Source organism: Pleurodeles waltl, chromosome 4_1 (genome assembly GCF_031143425.1).
Source record: "Pleurodeles waltl isolate 20211129_DDA chromosome 4_1, aPleWal1.hap1.20221129, whole genome shotgun sequence".
Classification (NCBI taxonomy): Eukaryota; Metazoa; Chordata; class Amphibia; order Caudata; family Salamandridae; genus Pleurodeles; species Pleurodeles waltl.
This window is the reverse complement of record NC_090442.1, coordinates 201,267,030-201,286,155: the sequence shown is the minus strand read 5'-3', so window position 1 is coordinate 201,286,155 and position 19,126 is coordinate 201,267,030. Positions and strand designations below refer to the sequence as shown.

At 48.0% G+C, this 19,126-nt stretch overlaps 1 protein-coding gene across 5 annotated transcripts in view; it reads right to left on the bottom strand.

Annotated features, from left to right (window-relative positions):
- The window catches only part of KDM5A (lysine demethylase 5A), a 610,286-nt gene that overhangs the window by 485,089 nt on the left and 106,071 nt on the right, over positions 1-19,126 (bottom strand). For all 5 annotated transcript variants that reach the window (XR_011202239.1, XM_069228130.1, XM_069228132.1 and 2 more), the window contains 2 exons: positions 15,942-16,104; positions 12,635-12,754 (listed from right to left, as the gene is read on the bottom strand). Coding sequence is in view for 4 of the 5 variants with exons in the window: in XM_069228130.1 (XP_069084231.1) it covers positions 12,635-12,754; positions 15,942-16,104 (283 nt within the window). In the remaining variant the exon portion in view is untranslated. The remainder of the gene's footprint in view (positions 1-12,634; positions 12,755-15,941; positions 16,105-19,126) is intronic.

The following is a 19,126-nucleotide window of genomic DNA, read 5'->3' as shown; positions in this document are numbered from 1 at the left end:
CTCTTAGTGCTAGAGAGACTGCTAGCAGTTCTACGTGATTTATGTGTAGCTGCTTCTGTTTGCTGTCCCATTTTCCCTGAATATTGTGATCGTTCAGGTGTGCTCCCCATCCAATCATTGATGCATCTGTTGTGAGAATGGCGCGAGGCACAGGATCTTGGAAAGGCCGCCCTTTGTTTACATTTGTGAGATTCCACCACAGAAGCAAATTGTGTGTTTGGCGGTCTATCAACACTAGATCTTGGAGTTGACCCTGTGCCTGCGACCATTGTTTTGCAAGGCACTGTTGTAAGGGCTGCATGTGTAACCGTGCGTTTGGGACAATGGCGGTGCATGATGCCATCATGCCTAGTAGTTTCATGACAAAACGGACAGTGTAGTGCTGATTTGGCAACATGGTGTGGAACGATTGCACTCTTTGTGGGCTTGGACTTGCAAGCGCGTTTTGAGTGTTGAGTGTAGCTACTAAGTACTGCTGAATTTGCGATGGTTGCAGGTGTGATTTTTGGTAATTTATTGAGAAACTGTGTGTGTGAGTGAGTGAGTGTGTGAGTGAGTGAGTGAGTGAGTGTGTGTGTGTGTGTGTGTGTGTGTGTGTGTGTTTGTGTGTGTTCCCTCAGTATGCTGCTACTACGGCAAGGCATTTTGTAAAGACTCTGGGGGCTGTTGTTATCCAGAAGTGTAATACCTTGAATTGGTAATGTTTTCCTTGAATAACAAACCTGAGTTATTTTCTGTGAGCTGGATGGATGGGTATGTGAAAATACGCATCTTTTAAATCCAGTGTTGACATAAATTCTCCCTGTTGTAGCAATGGGACTACATCTTGTAGTGTCACCATGTGAAAGTGTTCTGATCGGATGTAGAGGTTGAGAGTCCTGAGATCTAATATTGGCCTTAGCGTTTTGTCTTACTTGGGAATAAGGAAGTACAGGGAGTAAACCCCTGTTCCTTTTTTATGATGAGGCATTAGTTCTATGGCTTGTTTGAGCAATAGTGCCTGTACCTCGGTTTGTAACATTGCAAGATGTTGCAATGAAAGTTTGTGTGCTTTTGGGGGAAATGTCCGGAGGAAATTGTGTGAACTCTATGCGGTAGCCATGTTGGATAATGGATAGTACCCATGTGTCTGTTGTGATGTCTAACCATTGCTCGTGGAACATTTTCAGTCTTCCTCCCACAGGGGAAGTGTGTTGAGGGAAGGTGATGACAAAGTCACTGTTTGTTGTTAGTGGCTTGCTTTGAGGATTGGAATTGTCCTCTGTAGGATCCCCGAAATCCTCCTCTTTGATATTGTGTCTGGTATGAAGGCTTGGATTGTGAGGTGGATGGTTCGGAGGGCTGTGGCCTGGAACCTCCCCTATATTGAGGCTTCCGAAAAGTGCCTCTGTATTGGGATGAATAAAGCGCTCCCAGCGCATTAGCAGTGTTGGCATCTTTTTTCATTTTATCTATGGCTGTGTCCACCTGTGTGCCGAATAATTGCGGTTGATTAAAAGGCATGTTGAGGACAGCCTGTTGGATTTCAGGTTTAAAACCTGATAACCTGAGCCACGCATGCTGCCTAATGGTGACAGCTGTATTTATAGTCCTTGTGGCTGTATCAGCTGAGTCTAGCACTGATCGTATTTTGTTGTTTAGCCTGTCCCTCCTCTACTACCTGCTGAGCTCTCTTTTGGTGTTCGTTGGGGAGATGTTGAATAATATCCTTCATCTCATCCCAATAAGCCCTATCGTATCTAGCGAGGAGGGCCTGCGAATTAGCTATGCGCCACTGATTGGCTGCTTGTGACGCCACCCTTTTCCATGCAGCATAAAAATGTTTGCTTTCCTTATCTGGAGGGGGTGCATCTCCAGAGAACTGCGAGTTAGCTCTTTTCCTCGCTGCGCTGACCACTACTGAATCAGGGGCAGCTGTTGTGTAATATACACCGGGTCTGAGGGTGGTGGTTTGTACTTTTGTCTACCCTTGGGGTTATAGCTCTTCCTTTAACCGGCTCCTGGAATATCAGCTTGGCATGTTTGAGCATACCGGAGAGCATGGTTAGGCTTTGGTATGTGGCGTGGGTTGAGGACACTGTATTGAATAAAAAGTCATCCTCTAGAGGTTCCGTGTGCATCCTTACGTTGTGGAAAGCTGCTGCCCTAGCTAAAACTAGTATATACGAGGTGCTATCCTCAGGTGGAGAGGGCTTAGATGGGTAGCACTCTGGGCTGTTGTCTGATACAGGGTCATCATAAAGATCCCATGGATCTGTGTCCTGATGTGACTGCATAGTGTGTGTAGGAGACTGTGCAGTGGGTGTAGCAGGTGGAGCGATAGTTCGTTGAGTAGAGTGAGGAGGACACTGCTGAGGAGAAAACTAGCGAGGCGGAGATTTCTCTCTTGGCACTTTAGCCGTTGGCTGATCAGTGTCCAAACATCCATGGAAGGTCAGTTTTCTTTTAATTTTGAGGGGAGGTGCTGTGAGGATCTTGCCAGTGTCCTTGTGGATCTGTACCCTGGCTTGTCTGTCATCGAAATCCTCAATTTGTTGTAGCTCTTCCTCAAATCTATGGCTTTCTTTAAGCTGTTTTGAAAGTCCATGCTCCTCTGTGTAGGACTGTCTTTTCAGCTCCGAAGCTGGTTTCTTTGGCACCGAAGGGCCCGGGGTGGTAGTTGGCCTCGGTTCCGAAAGTGACTTTCGGGGTATCGACTCGATGGGTCGGTGTCGTATGGTTTCGGAGCCTGTGTCTCGACTCCAGTCCGAAGACTTAAAAGCGTGTGTGGCCTTTTTCGGTGCCGAAGGTGTTACTTGGTCACCGGTCGATTTTTTACGGGTGGAGCCATGGCCTTCTGGCAGTGGCGTCCCCGAGGCCTTATGTTTGGTCTTGGTCTGGGTCGGGGCAGGTGTACTCACATGCTGGCCCGCTGTCAGTGGTCGGTTGACATCTGATTCCTCAGAACCGGAACCTTGAACGGAGATGGCAGTGTGAATCATCTCCTCTTCCGCGTCGAGGCGTTTGGTGCTCTTGGACGCCATCTGTAACCTTCTCGCTCTTCGGTCTCGCAAGGTCTTTTTGGAACAGAAGGATTTGCAGGCTTCACAAGTATCCTCTCGGTGGCCTGGAGACAAAAACAGATTACAGACCCGATGTTGATCTGTGTATAGATACTTGGCGTGGCACCGAGGGCAGAATCTGAAAGGGGTCCGGTCCATGAGGTTTTGATTCTTCTTGCGGTCGGGCCGACTAGGCCCAAGTTGGGCGCGGGTGCTCGAAGGGCAACCAAAGATGTGTGTCCGCCAGTACGAGGTGTCGATGCTAGATGGGACGCGATCGAGAACAATACTGAGGAATTTTGATGAATTATAAAAGTTTTTCCGACTCGAACAACCGGAGTGAAGAGGAACACGTCCGAGCCCAATGGCGGAAAGAAAACAATCTAAGATGGAGTCGATGCCCATGCGCAATGGAGCCGAAAAGGAAGAGTCACTTGGTCCCGTGACTCGAAAAGACTTCTTCGAAGAAAAACAACTTGTAACACTCCGAGCCCAACACTAGATGGCAGGGCCTGTGCATAGCATGTGTATCTGCAGCTAAACATGCCACCGAACATATATATATTTTTATATATTATACACACATTTAATACAATCACCTAAGTACATTTTGCAATAAAAATACTTTCAGGTTACAAAAGTGGGCAAAGTACATTTTTTAGAAGCAGCAATGTTATCCTAGGGAGAGAAAAACAAGTACTGCATTCAGGTACAGTACAGCGAATAACGGGACCAATCTCCTGGACATAAGATAAGAATTAGGCAAGGGTCAGGACCACACCAACAGGTCACACCGGGCAGCACTGGGGTGGCCAAGTGCAGAGGTGTAGTACGGCGTAGGGTGCCCAATGCTAGTCAATGGGGATTGGTCTGGTTGAAAAGAGGCCACAGGTTGGGACAGGGAGTACAGTCAATGTGAACGAACAGGGTGTGTGTGTGTGGGTAGGGGAGAAGTTGGGAGGGGGGGGGGGGGACACGGGGAGGGGTCCAATTCTTGAGGTGCTCAGGGACAGAGGGACACCTTTGGTTCTGTTCTCCATGTGCCAGGTGTGAGGGGTGAAGAGGAGTCCCAAGGTATCGGGTTTTCTCCACCAGGAGCATTTCTTGGTTGAGGAGGCCTGCGGCAGAGGCTGCAAGCGGCACTGGTGAGTCCATAGTCCAAGATGGAGATCACGTTGGCACCGTCGGCCCACTTCAACTCAGGCTAGGCGGCACGGGTGAAGTGGTGCTTTCCGGTGTCAGATTTTTGCAGTTCGGAGTCCTCTCAGGACTCTTAGGGGTGCCTGGAAGATGCATTGAAGCAGCTCTGTTGCTCCACCGGAGTTCCTGGGTCTTTGTTAAAGGCAGGCAGTACTCCCAGGCTTTGGAGGCACAGCAGCTTGCAGGATGAGTAGACTTTGGGGCAAATCAACGAGAACAGACTAGCAGGGCCGGGGCCAAGTTAGGTGCGTCTTCCTCAGTGTTTGCTTTTCTGGCTCTTGAGTGTCTGTAAAGAAATGGCTCCCTGTTGCAGTTACCCCCCACTTTTTGCCTGATACTGATGCTGACTTGACTGAGAAGTGTGCTGGGACCCTGCTAACCAGGCCCCAGCACCAGTGTTCTTTCACCTAAAATGTGCTTTTGATTCCACAATTGGCACACCCTGGCATCCAGGTAAGTCCCTTGTAATTGGTAACCCTGGTACCAAGGGCCCTGATGCCAGGGAAGGTCTCTAAGGGCTGCAGCATATCTTATGCCACCCTAGGGACCCCTCACTCAGCAGACACACTGCTTGCCAGCTTGTGTGTGCTGATGAGAACAAAACGAGTAAGTCGACATGGCACTCCCCTCAGGGTGCCATGCCAACCTCACACTACCTATGCAGTATAGATAAGTCACCCCTCTAGTAGGCCTTACAGCCCTAAGGCAGGGTGCACTATACCATAGGTGAGGGCACCAGTGCATGAGCACTATGCCCCTACAGTGTCTAAGCAAAACCTTAGACATTGTAAGTGCAGGGTAGCCATAAGAGTATATGGTCTGGGAGTCTGTCATACACGAACTCCACAGCTCCATAATGGCTACACTGAATACTGGGAAGTTTGGTATCAAACTTCTCAGAATAATAAACCTACACTGATGCCAGTGTTGGATTTATTAAAAAATACACACAGAGGGCATTTTAGAGATACCCCCTGTATTTAACCCAATTGTTCAGTGCAGGACTGACTGGTCTGTGCCAGCCTGCTGCTGAGAGATGAGTGTCTGACCTCATGCGGTGAGAGCCTTTGTGCTCTCAGAGGACAGAAACAAAGCCTGCTCTGGGTGGAGGTGCTTCACACCTCCCCCCTGCAGGAACTGTAACACCTAGCAGTGAGCTTCAAAGGCTCAAGCTTCGTGTTACAATGCCCCAGGGCACTCCAGCTAGTGGAGATGCCCGCCCCCTGGACACAGCCCCCACTTTTGGCGGCAAGTCCAGGAGAGATAATGAGAAAAACAAGGAGGAGTCACTGGCCAGTCAGGACAGCCCCTAAGGTGTCCTGAGCTGAGGTGACCCTGACTTTTAGAAATCCTCCATCTTGCAGATGGAGGATTCCCCCAATAGGATTAGGGATGTGACCCCCTCCCCTTGGGAGGAGGCACAAAGAGGGTGTACTCACCCTCAGGGCTAGTAGCCATTGGCTACTAACCCCCCAGACCTAAACACGCCCTTAAATTTAGTATTTAAGGGCTCCCCTGAACCTAAGAGATTAGATTCCTGCAACAACAAGAAGAAGGACTGCCTAGCTGAAAACCCCTGCAGAGGAAGACCAGAAGACAACAACTGCCTTGGCTCCAGAAACTCACCGGCCTGTCTCCTGCCTTCCAAAGAACTCTGCTCCAGCGACGCCTTCCAAAGGGACCAGCGACCTCTGCATCCTCTGAGGACTGCCCTGCTTCGACGACGACAAGAAACTCCCGAGGACAGCGGACCTGCTCCAAAAAGACTGCAACTTTATCCAAAGGAGCAGCTTTAAAGAACCCTGCAATCTCCCCGCAAGAAGCGTGAGACTTGCAACACTGCACCCGGCGACCCCGACTCGGCTGGTGGAGAACCAACACCTCAGGGAGGACCCCCGGACTACTCTACGACTGTGAGTATCAAAACCTGTCCCCCCTGAGCCCCCACAGCGCCGCCTGCAGAGGGAATCCCGAGGCATCCCCTGACCGCGACTCTCTGAAACCTAAGTCCCGACGCCTGGAAAAGACCCTGCACCCGCAGCCCCCAGGACCTGAAGGACCGGACTTTCACTGCAGAAGTGACCCCCAGGAGTCCCTCTCCCTTGCCCAAGTGGAGGTTTCCCCGAGGAAGCCCCCCCTTGCCTGCCTGCAGCGCTGAAGAGATCCCTTGATCTCTCATTGACTTCCATTGCGAACCCGACGCTTGTTCTAACACTGCACCCGGCCGCCCCCGCGCCGCTGAGGGTGAAATTTCTGTGTGGGCTTGTGTCCCCTACGGTGCCCTACAAAACCCCCCTGGTCTGCCCTCCGAAGACGCGGGTACTTACCTGCTGGCAGACTGGAACCGGGGCACCCCCTTCTCTCCATTGGAGCCTATGCGTTTTGGGCACCACTTTGAACTCTGCACCTGACCGGCCCTGAGCTGCTGGTGTGGTAACTTTGGGGTTGCTCTGAACCCCCAACGGTGGGCTACCTTGGACCAAGAACTGAACCCTGTAAGTGTCTTACTTACCTGGTAAAACTAACAAAAACTTACCTCTCCCAGGAACTGTGAAAATTGCACTGTGTCCACTTTTAAAATAGCTATTTGTGAATAACTTGAAAAGTATACATGCAATTGAAATGATTCAAAGTTCCTAATGTACTTACCTGCAATACCTTTCAAACAAGATATTACATGTTAAATTTGAACCTGTGGTTCTTAAAATAAACTAAGAAAAGATATTTTTCTATAACAAAACCTATTGGCTGGATTTGTCTCTGAGTGTGTGTACCTCATTTATTGTCTATGTGTATGTACAACAAATGCTTAACACTACTCCTTGGATAAGCCTACTGCTCGACCACACTACCACAAAATAGAGCATTAGTATTATCTCTTTTTACCACTATTTTACCTCTAAGGGGAACCCTTGGACTCTGTGCATGCTATTCCTTACTTTGAAATAGCACATACAGAGCCAACTTCCTACAGTGTCCTTCACAGGACAGCAGTAATCTGATTTCCTGGAGCCGGAGGCTCCCCTAAAAAATAAAATTAGCTGCATTTTGGGGAGTGTATAGTAGCAGCCAATGGACTACTTACCCCTGTTGTCCCTACACCTCCTGTATGACCACTTCCTATGGGAAGTGACCATAACCCTGTCCCGGAGTTCCTAAACCTGCCAACACCAAGATGGCAGATTTCTAAATGGTGTGTCCACATCAGACAGCGCACCTTAGGGGTGGGACTGACCTGAGGGGTGCACACTCTTCCCTGACTACTAATTTTCCCACCTGTCCAGGAGCCAAATGGACCCTGGGGCAGGAGGTTCGGCATTCGCTCCTTTGAGGAAAGCCAGATATACCTATCAAGGGTGTTTGGCTTCTCAAAAGCCCTCTGCCTTGGAATGCAGGTTCACAGGTCATCCTGCCGGAAGGGGTATGCCAGCACCCCTGCCAGAGCAGGTTTTGTTCCGGTCTGCCAGAAAGCAAAGGATCTCGCCCTTAGGCGGGATCAGAATCGTGTCTGGTGGTGGCAGGCTGGCTAAAACTAGTCAGTCCCCACACTGGTAGCTGGTAGGTTTTCAGGGAGCACAGCTAAGGTTCCCTCTGGGTGCATGTATTAATACATTAATTACTGGCATCAGTGAGGGTTTATTAATATGAGATGTTTGATACCAAACATCCCTATTTTCAGTGAAGCCATGATATAGCTACGGTACTCTTAGTGACCAGTGTTCAGCACATGAACTTAAAATCGCTTCACTGGTCACTCACTACATCCAGTCGTGTTTTCACTTGTCGCTGCACCATGATAGGTAGCCTTCAATGGAAGTCTGCAGATGCTAGGTGAGGGGTTACTGAGGGTGGCACAATATATGCTGCAGCCCTTGGGGACCCGCTTTGATACCCATGCCCTAGGTACCAGGGGTACCATTTACTAAGGACTTACAGAGAGACCAAAGGTACTGCCAACTGAGAAACAATTGCAAATTTTAGGGAAAGAGTTCTGGCACTGGGGAGCAGGATAGCAGCAACCCAGTGCACTTTCAGTCACAAATGCATCATTGTAGAAATTTGGCTCTCTATATCATGCAATAAAAAGATGTACACAGGGCTGAGAGTACAGTGGATTCCCAACCGGTTTACAGAGGCAAAAGTAGAGAATACCAATTCTCTTTTTTGTGGCAGTGTGGGTGAGCAGTTAGGTTTATCAGAGGATAGTGCTAAGTAATTGTTGTACACACAGTCAAAGACGAAATCCAAGCCCAAAGTAGAAAAATAATACTTTTTATATATATACTTTGAAAACAAGAACTTCGTCACAAGGTAAGCACAATTTTAAGTATTCATTATTTTCACTTGCAAAAGCGGACATAGTACAATTTCAGGTTCTTCAATATTATCCTATGGGAGGAAAAACTAGTTAAGTAAGCAGGTACTGTATGATGTCTTACAAGACCAAGCTCTGAGACCTAAGGTGAATATTGGGCAAAGGTCAGGACCACACCAACAGGTCACTCCGGACAGCACTGGGGCGGCAGGGTGCAGAGGTGTAGTACGGCGTTGGGTGCACAATGTATTTCAATAGGGATTGATCTCCGTGGAAATAAGCTGCAGGCTCCGACTAGGAAGCCAGTTGGGGAAACCCAACAGGTAGGTAAGAAAAGTGGGGTGCCTGGGGATGTAGGTGCACCTTTGGTCCTCTTCATCAAAGAACCAGGGGCGATGGATGCGGGGGTGTCGTTTGGTGTCGGGTTTCTGTGTCCGGGAGCAGTCAAAGGGTCCTGTGGTTCGAGGTTGCAGGCATCATCGTGGAGTCCAGGAGGGGGGAAAACTACAGAGGACTCGAGCTCAGGAGAGCTCCGGGACGTCCTGGACACCAGGGGCCCACATCAGCTCGGGCCATAGACGACAGGTGCAGTGGCTGCTTCAGGTTTCTCTCACCACAGAGGCTGCGGGAGAGGGGACGTGCATGCAGGGGCAGCAGGCGACTTCTGGGAGTCCAGCAGGGATGAAACCACGATGGACTCAGACTCTGGAGAGCTGGGGAATGTTGTTGGTTCCGGAGCTCCACTCCAACTAAGGTTGATGACAACAGGTGCAGTGGTGACATAGGGTGTCAGGTCTTTGCAGTTCTGGAGGCTGGACAGTGTTTTCTTTAGAGTTTTTGGGAAGCAGGTCCTCTGCTCATGGGAGTCTTGACTCTTTTATGAAGGCAAGCAGTCCTCCTGAGTTTCCGGAGGCTCAGCTGCAGGAAGAGACGTCTTTTGGTGCAGAGTCCATTTAGGGTTGCAGACAGGCCAGAGGGGATGGCACCAGGTCAGCTGCTTCTTTTCTCCTCTTCTGCTGGTGCAACTCTTCAGTGTCCTTAGACTTCATAGGCCATTAGGATCTGAGTTCTTGGGTTCAGAAGTGCTATCTAAACACTCAATTTAGGGGCATTACAAGGAGTGCGAGGTGGCAGCCAATGGGTTGCCCACCTTTAGGGTGACTACATTCTCTCTACGGCCACTTCCGTTCAGATGTGGGCACAACCCTGACCCTAGAGGTCTAATTCCATCCAAAACAAGATGGAGGAATTTCAAAAGTGGTGTCCACTTCAGCTTGTCCACTTTAGGGGTAGGACTGGCACTGTGTGGGCACACCTAATCCAACTGATTTTCCTACTTGACTTGCCACCAAGAAGTGGGGTCAGAACAGAGGGGTTGGTCATCTTCGCCAACCAGAGAGATCTAGGTTGCATTACAAAAGGTGGCTAGGCCTTTGAAGCTTCAAGCCCTGGAATGTCCATCCTGCCTGGAGGAGGTATCAACACTGGCTCTCGGCTTAGGGGGTTGAAGTGGTGAGGACCAGTCAGTCAACACTTGGCAGGATTTCACACAGCACCTCTAAGGTGCCCTCTGGGTGCATGTATTGGTAAATTCAACACCAGCATGAGTGTGGGTTCACCAATATGTGATGTTTGATACCAAACATTCCTATCATGTGTAAAGGGATCATGTAGCTGGGGACCTCGTACTGACCAGTGTCCAGCCCATGTATTTAAAATGGCTTCCCTGGTCACCTCCCATGTCTGCGAATTGACAAAGAAATAACAGGGACATATCTGCTAGTGCAGATATACTCTCACATGTAAGATAATACACCCTGCCTTAGGGCTGCAAGGCCTGCTAGAAGGGTGACTTACATATATTGCATGCAGTGTTAGGGGACATGGCCCACAGGCTGTGTGCCATGTTGTGTTTTCACTTTGGTTTTCTACCAAGACAAGCAGTCTGCAATGACAGCCTGTCATGTGCTTGGTGAGGGATCCTTTACAGAGGCACAATTCGTGCTGCAGCCCATAGGGACTCTCTTTACTGACTTACAGTGGCACCTAAAAGGTTTGCTAATTAGGGAAACAACTGTGCACTTTTAAGAAAGAGATTTGGCACTGGGAACCTAGATAGCCGGAACCCAGTGCACTTTCAGTCTAAATCACACCAGATAGCAGGCAAAAAGAAGGGGCTAGGCATGTCAAAAAGAGGCACGTTCCTAGAGCCCCAGTGGGATCCTAATTTGGTTCTGACTTTCTTGATGTGTGTTCCTTTTGAGCCCCTCCACAATTGTCCCCTCAGGCTACTAACATTGAAAACAGCCTCACGGGTGACAATTACATCTGCCCGCAGGGTGAGTTAGCTTAACATATAAACCACCATACCTCTCTGTGCATCCTGACAAAGTGGTGTTTCACACAAGGGCCTCTTTTCTGCCAAAAGTGGTCATACCTTTTCCCGTAGGCCAATCTATCACTCTGCCCACTACTTACAACCCCTCCCCCCCACATCCTTCTAAGGAAGAGGAGAGACTCCACCACATGCACTCAAAAAGAGCATCAGCATTCTACCTTGATCAAACCTGAGAGTAAGGGTTGGATGACCAACTCTTCGTGGAATATGTGGGTGCGACGAAAGGGCAGGCAGTGCAGAAGCGAACCATCTCTCCTTAGGTCATGCTCTGCATCAAGATCTGTTACATACTGGCCAAAAAGCAACCTCCTGAAGGTTTGCATGCTTATTCCACCAAAGTCAACACTGCGACCACTGCGTTAGTCAGCAGAGTTCCCGTTCTGGACAGCTGCAAGGAAGCAATTGGGCATCTCTGCACATGTTACCAAATAATACTGTCTGGACAGTCAGGTCCTTAGGGGTGGGCATGTTGCTCATTCGGTTCCTCAGGGCTTTCTTGTATGAAATTGGTCAGCTGGCCCTCCTCCGGGGAAGGTATTGCTTAGGTATCTATTCACAGGTAAGGAATCTGCTGCTAGAAGTCTCTATCAGATGGAAAAGTTACTTACCTTCAATAACCCCTTATCTGGTAGAGACTATTTCTAGCTGCAGATTTGTCACCAACCTACCTATTCTCCCCCCTCTGTGAACTGATTTCAAGGGACAGGAATGACCTCTTTTAGGGTCCTAGTTTTGTTACACCAGTGGTCAGTGTTCTTCATGGCTCCGCGCTTCTATTGTTGAAAGTCCGGAAAAGAAACTGATGTCGCCACGCCTGGGTGGCACCTATATAGGAACTGAAATGCCATTTCCTTCGTGGATGACACCGAAGACTGATGCGGAGCCGAACACCACCACCTACTGGCGATCAGGGGTACTGCTCAGGAAAAAACAATTCGGATCTAGTCTGACGCCTGGGGAGAATTCACAAGTAAGGAATCAGCAGCTAAAAAAAGTCTCTACCAGATAAGGCGTTACTGAAGGTAAGTAACTTATCCTTTTGATCACTTAAGCATTACACAAGCTGAAAAGTTCTGACCGAGTTGTCACAGAGAATATATGCAGACAGAAACTCGAAGGGTGCTTAATGCAGGAGCATTTCAAGTCTGGTTTCTCAGCTTGTGGAAAATTTAAGCCTAAAATATCTGAACTTAGAAAGTAGGAACATACAGTGAAAAAAATAAAAAGTTAGTTGTTAATAATCATGCCATAACAAATAAAATCATTCTCTAGAATGGCAGCTAATCCAGTTCTCATTGTCCCCACTGAAACACCCACAACTTATCAAAACATGTCCTCCATTCTTCCAAACTGGCGCACTTTCATATCCATTTAATACTTAAACAAGGTTTTATACTTCCGCTGACCATTTAATGCATCATACACTTGCAGTTTAAAGATGCATAAACGTTATAACAGTAACGGTGTAGGCTCTAGAAAGGATTGCAAACACTGGAAATCCTGGCAAAAAAAAACAACCCTTTGTTTGGATGGATAAAAGAGAATTGTTCTGTGTATTTTCTCTAGGATTTCAAATCATTGATGTTTTCCTTTGTGTAGTCTGGCTTGAAAACAAAACCCTCAAGAAATGCCCACCACAGTACAGAGAAATATTGTAGATGGACCATACCAGGGACATACCCAGTCTGCAGTGCAGAAATTCACAGCCTCAGCAAAGTTGTATCCTTGGTTAAATCCAGAGTGGTATGCACGAGGAAAAGTGACAACAAACTCTCCTGCACACTGGTTTGTCCTGAAAACCTGAAAAACAAATCTGTTAGGTCAAAACCAAAGCAGAATGACTACAGTCACTATACAACCTGAAAACTAAGCTCTTCAACATCAGATGTTGTGGACACTTAAAAGATCATTCGATCTGAACACACAAAAAACAGGACATTTATTATCCTCTAACAATTACATAAGAAAAAGTCATGTACTTTTAACACTGGCATTGCCGCTGTAAGTTATTAGCTACAGAGAATACACATACCTTCCGTCTTGCACCAGGCCCAGTCATTTACATTTGAAAGGAAAACAAAAAACACCAACAGGAAACAAGGCAAACTCAAGGATAGGTCTTTAATCAGATTTTTTGTGTAGTCTATCCAAAAAGCCACATTACTCAATTCTATGCATTCCTCAGAATTATTGAGTTATCAAATGAGATCAGCACAAAAGTCTAAAAGACATCATGCTGCAAAACCAGTATTAAAATGGAATGTAACAGCATCTTCTGTAACATGAACATGTGACAGAACAAATTTAGCATTAAGTACTTTCTTTAAATGAGATGGACACATTTCAAATTACATTCCTTGGCAGTGTTTGTTTTACCAGTAGATCAAGTAACAGACTCAGGGTGACAATAGCATTTTGCAAACAGTGCACACTGTGACCTCTTAATCCATCTCTTCCAGAGTGTACTTCTGGTCCTTTGTGTTCCTTTCTTCTAGCGCATAGTTTGGGCACCCATATTTTAGCCCTTAGGACCATAGCCTGCGCCTTTAAGATACACACATTTTATTTGTCGTAGAGAACTGGGTTTCTGTTGTAGTACCCCTCACTTTGTGGCTGGTATTTGATACAACTTTGACTGAAGTGCACTGGGTCCCTGCCAACCAGGTCCCCAGTGCCACTGTTCTTTCTCCCAAAACTGTCTAATTGGTGAATCCTTTAGCATCCTTTGTAAGTCCCTAGTAAATGGAACCCCTGGTACATAGGGCCTGAGGAGCTAAAGAGGGTCCCTAAGGGCTGCAGAACAAAGTGTGCCACTCTAAGGGACCCCTCACCAAGCACATGACAGGCTGCCAATGCAGGCTGCGTGTCTTGGTGCAGACAAAAGTGAAAAAACGTCATGGCACACAGCCTGTATGCCATTTCCCCTAACAATACATGCAATATATGTAAGTCACCCCTACAGCAGGTCAGGTCTTCCAGCCCTAAGACAGGGTGCATTATATTACATGCGAGGGCATATCGGCAAGAACAGATATGCTCCTGCTATGTCTTTGTTGATTCTCAGACATAGTAAGCGACCAGGGAAGCCATTTTAAAGGCATGTGCTGGACACTGGTAAATACGAGCTCCACAGCTACCTGATGGCTTCACTGAAGATAGGGATGTTTTACATCAAGCACCTCATATTGATAAGCCCACACTGATTCCAGTGATGGATTTATAAATATATGCACCTAGAGGGCACCTTAGAGGTGTCCCTTGAAGCCCTACCAGCCTCTGGGGAGCTTGCTGACTGGTTTCCGGATGCCAGCCACCCGAGACATGGTTCTGGCCCCCTATGGTGAGAGCCTTCTGCTCTCAGGAGGCCCAGAAGAAAAGCCTGTCCAGGAAGACAGTGTAACACTCCTGCTGATTAGCCTTCCTAAGGGGGCAAGCCTCAAAGGGCTTCAAAATGCGAATCGGGCTCCTCACATAGGAGAGGAAGCTGCTGCCACGGCCCGACCACAAACCTAGGTATACCTCTGCACCCTTCACACCTGAGTCATGGAGAAGGGGATAAGCCTAAGGTTGCTCGACCACACTACCCCTAAATTAGGCACTTTGGGATTTAATACCAAGCCCTGTCCTCTCACTGGGGAACCCCTGGACCCTTTACACAGTACTTACATCCCATATAAAGGGCCAGCTTCCTACATTTGCTCTTATTTATTTTATTATCTTTTCCCACATCTAGCTTTTCAGCTTGTTGCTTTTACATTTTATCAGCTGCTTTTCTCAGAAAACATATTTGTTCATGTTCTACATTAACCTGCCCCTTATATGCATTTCATTCTGTGCTTTGCTCTAGGCAGTTATAGTTATACACAACAGTTTACTAAGTATTGCAGCTTCAAGAGTACAAAGTCAGCGTCTAACCATGGTCACACAATCACGTCAGGCCTGTTCTCAGAACACATTTTGTTATATAAGTACCACATAGGCCTATGAAGGTTAGAAGGCATCACATTAACATATAATTTAAAGGGATTTCTGTTAGAAGCGTCAACTGGTAATGTTTCCACATACCACAAAGCATAGAAAAAGTTTGTTTATCCACTCCACACTGTCCATGACCCGCCAAGTCAATGCTGTCTCATCGTCATGCTTCCACACTCTTCACCTCCTGCGAAAGATCTTCAAGTGGATCCGCATGGAGGCAAGAAAGATGGTCACCACGCACTCGTCAGCAGCAAACTAGACTACGACAATGCTCTCTATGCCAGAATCACGAAAAAGCTCCAAGCAAGACTCCAGAGCATTCAGAATGCAGCACCCAGAATTATCCTAGAATCCCCCGCCACAGCCACATCTCTGCCCACCTTAGAGACCATCAACAAACGCATCACCTTCAAGCACCTGACACACGCCTACAAGGCTCTGCACAACAGCGGTCCGGCCTACCTTCACCACTGCCTATCTGTCTACACCCCCCAAACAACTACGATCTTCTCAGCTTGTCCTCGCTGCCACCCAAAGAATCAAGAAGAGCACTATGGGAGGCAGATTCTTCTCCTACCTCGCAGCACAGACCTGGAACACACTACCCATCCACCAGGCAGGCCCCCTCGCTGAATCCGTTCAAGATGGACCTGGCTCTTCAACTGACCGGCTGCCCTTCGACAGCTACTTGAGACCCCATGGGTGATAGGCAGCGCTATCCAAATTGGTGATTGATTGATTGATTCACAGGCACACACATTAAACAGCTTTTAGGTCAAAGGTCACTAGAAGACCACCTTCCTCTAACAAAGGGATAACATCATTGAATTACGATGAAATGTTAACATTGGTTAGATCAAAGGGAAAAACATAAGAAAAATAGGGAAAACAAATATTCAAAAGACAAAGAGCAAGGGAGGGCAACAAACATCTTTTACTTAAATCGATTATTATAAATAAAGGAATGCAGAATAATAAAAATTGTGAGGCTTAAATCTACAATACTTACCGGTACACCATGCTCCATAAGCACATTAGGGTTCATGATGGTTACCAACTGATGAAGAAGGTCAGGCTGGGACACAAAGAGCTCTGGTGCTAGTTCCCTCATTACTGCCTCCAGCTGCTCGGCAGCATGAGAAGGTACACCATACCATGTCTTTGGTTCCCCCCTAAGAAGGTTAAACAAAATCAGAAAAACAAAGCGAAGAGTTGCATATTAACAAAGTAAACAACAACAATCTAAAGTAAATGTGTATAACTAAACAGGTTTTATAAAGAAACTATCATTTTAGCCTACTGCAGTGTTAAAGTTTCACATACATTCAGATCAACAATTGCACAAAAAGCTACAATGTCACTTATGTTCATGTGGACATCATTTTATAGGGTGAAAGGTACTAGAAAGCAGATTCTAATTTGAAAATGACTTCATGGATAAAATGGAATGGCTAGTGTAAGGAAATGCCTCCTTGGCATGGTTACCCCCTGACTTTTTGCCTTTGCTGATGCTATGTTTTGAATTGAAAGTGTGCTGAGGCCTGCTAACCAGGCCCCAGCACCAGTGTTCTTTCCCTAACCTTTACTTTTGTATCCACAATTGGCACACGCTGGCATCCAGGTAAGTCCCTTGTAACTGGTATCTCTGGTACCAAGGGCCCTGATGCCAGGGAAGGTCTCTAAGGGCTGCAGCATGTCTTATGCCACCCTGGAGACCCCTCACTCAGCACAGACACACTGCTTACCAGCTTGTGTGTGCTAGTGAGAACAAAATGAGTAAGTCGACATGGCACTCCCCTCAGGGTGCCATGCCAGCCTCTCACTGCCTATGCAGTATAGGTAAGACACCCCTCTACCAGGCCTTACAGCCCTAAGGCAGGGTGCACTATACCATAGGTGAGGACATAGGTGCATGAGCACTATGCCCCTACAGTGTCTAAGCAAAACCTTAGACATTGTAAGTGCAGGGTAGCCATAAGAGTATATGGGCTGGGAGTCTGTCAAAAACGAACTCCACAGCTCCATAATGGCTACACTGAAAACTTGGAAGTTTGGTATTGTAGGAAGTTGGCTCTGTATGTGCTATTTCAAAGTAAGGAATAGCATGCACAGAGTCCAAGGGTTCCCCTTAGAGGTAAAATAGTGGTAAAAAGAGATAATACTAATGCTCTATTTTGTGGTAGTGTGGTCGAGCAGTAGGCTTATCCAAGGAGTAGTGTTAAGCATTTGTTGTACATACACATAGACAATAAATGAGGTACACACACTCAGAGACAAATCCAGCCAATAGGTTTTGTTATAGAAAAATATATTTTCTTAGTTTATTTTAAGAACCACAGGTTCAAATTTAACATGTAATATCTTGTTTGAAAGGTATTGCAGGTAAGTACATTAGGAACTTTGAATCATTTCAATTGCATGTATACTTTTCAAGTTATTCACAAATAGCTATTTTAAAAGTGGACACAGTGCAATTTTCACAGTTCCTGGGGGAGGTAAGTTTTTGTTAGTTTTACCAGGTAAGTAAGACACTTACAGGGTTCAGTTCTTGGTCCAAGGTAGCCCACCGTTGGGGGTTCAGAGCAACCCCAAAGTTACCACACCAGCAGCTCAGGGCCGGTCAGGTGCAGAGTTCAAAGTGGTGCCCAAAACGCATAGGCTTCAATGGAGAGAAGGGGGTGCCCCGGTTCCAGTCTGCCAGCAGGTAAGTACCCGCGTCTTCGGAGGGCAGACCAGGGGGGTTTTGTAGGGCACCGGGGGGGACACAAGCCCACACAGAAATTTCACCCTCAGCGGCGCGGGGGCGGCGGGGTGCAGTGTTAGAACAAGCGTCGGGTTCGCAATGGAAGTCAATGAGAGATCAAGGGATCTCTTCAGCGCTGCAGGCAGGCAAGGGGGGGCTTCCTCGGGGAAACCTCCACTTGGGCAAGGGAGAAGGACTCCTGGGGGTCACTTCTGCAGTGAAAGTCCGGTCCTTCAGGTCCTGGGGGCTGCGGGTGCAGGGTCTTTTCCAGGCGTCGGGACTTAGGTTTCAGAGAGTCGCAGTCAGGGGAAGCCTCGGGATTCCCTCTGCAGGCGGCGCTGTGGGGGCTCAGGGGGGACAGGTTTTGGTACTCACAGTCGTAGAGTAGTCCGGGGGTCCTCCCTGAGGTGTTGGTTCTCCACCAGCCGAGTCGGGGTCGCCGGGTGCAGTGTTGCAAATCTCACGCTTCTTGCGGGGAGATTGCAGGGTTCTTTAAAGCTGCTTCTTTGGATAAAGTTGCAGTCTTTTTGGAGCAGGTCCGCTGTCCTCGGGAGTTTCTTGTCGTCGTCGAAGCAGGGCAGTCCTCAGAGGATTCAGAGGTCGCTGGTCCCTTTGGAAGGCGTCGCTGGAGCAGAGTTCTTTGGAAGGCAGGAGACAGGCCGGTGAGTTTCTGGAGCCAAGGCAGTTGTTGTCTTCTGGTCTTCCTCTGCAGGGGTTTTCAGCTAGGCAGTCCTTCTTCTTGTTGTTGCAGGAATCTAATCTTCTAGGGTTCAGGGTAGCCCTTAAGTACTAAATTTAAGGGCGTGTTTAGGTCTGGGGGGTTAGTAGCCAATGGCTACTAGCCCTGAGGGTGGGTACACCCTCTTTGTGCCTCCTCCCAAGGGGAGGGGGTCACAATCCTAACCCTATTGGGGGAATCCTCCATCTGCAAGATGGAGGATTTCTAAAAGTCAGAGTCACCTCAGCTCAGGACACCTTAGGGGCTGTCCTGACTGGCCAGTGACTCCTCCTTGTTGCTTTCTTTGTTCCCTCCAGCCTTGCCGCCAAAAGTGGGGGCCGTGGCCGGAGGGGGCGGGCAACTCCACTAAGCTGGAGTGCCCTGCTGGGCTGTGACAAAGGGGTGAGCCTTTGAGGCTCACCGCCAGGTGTCACAGCTCCTGCCTGGGGGAGGTGTTAGCATCTCCACCCAGTGCAGGCTTTGTTACTGGCCTCAGAGTGACAAAGGCACTCTCCCCATGGGGCCAGCAACATGTCTCTGGTGTGGCAGGCTGCTGGAACTAGTCAGCCTACACAGACAGTCGGTTAAGTTTCAGGGGGCACCTCTAAGGTGCCCTCTGGGGTGTATTTTGCAATAAAATGTACACTGGCATCAGTGTGCATTTATTGTGCTGAGAAGTTTGATACCAAACTTCCCAGTTTTCAGTGTAGCCATTATGGTGCTGTGGAGTTCG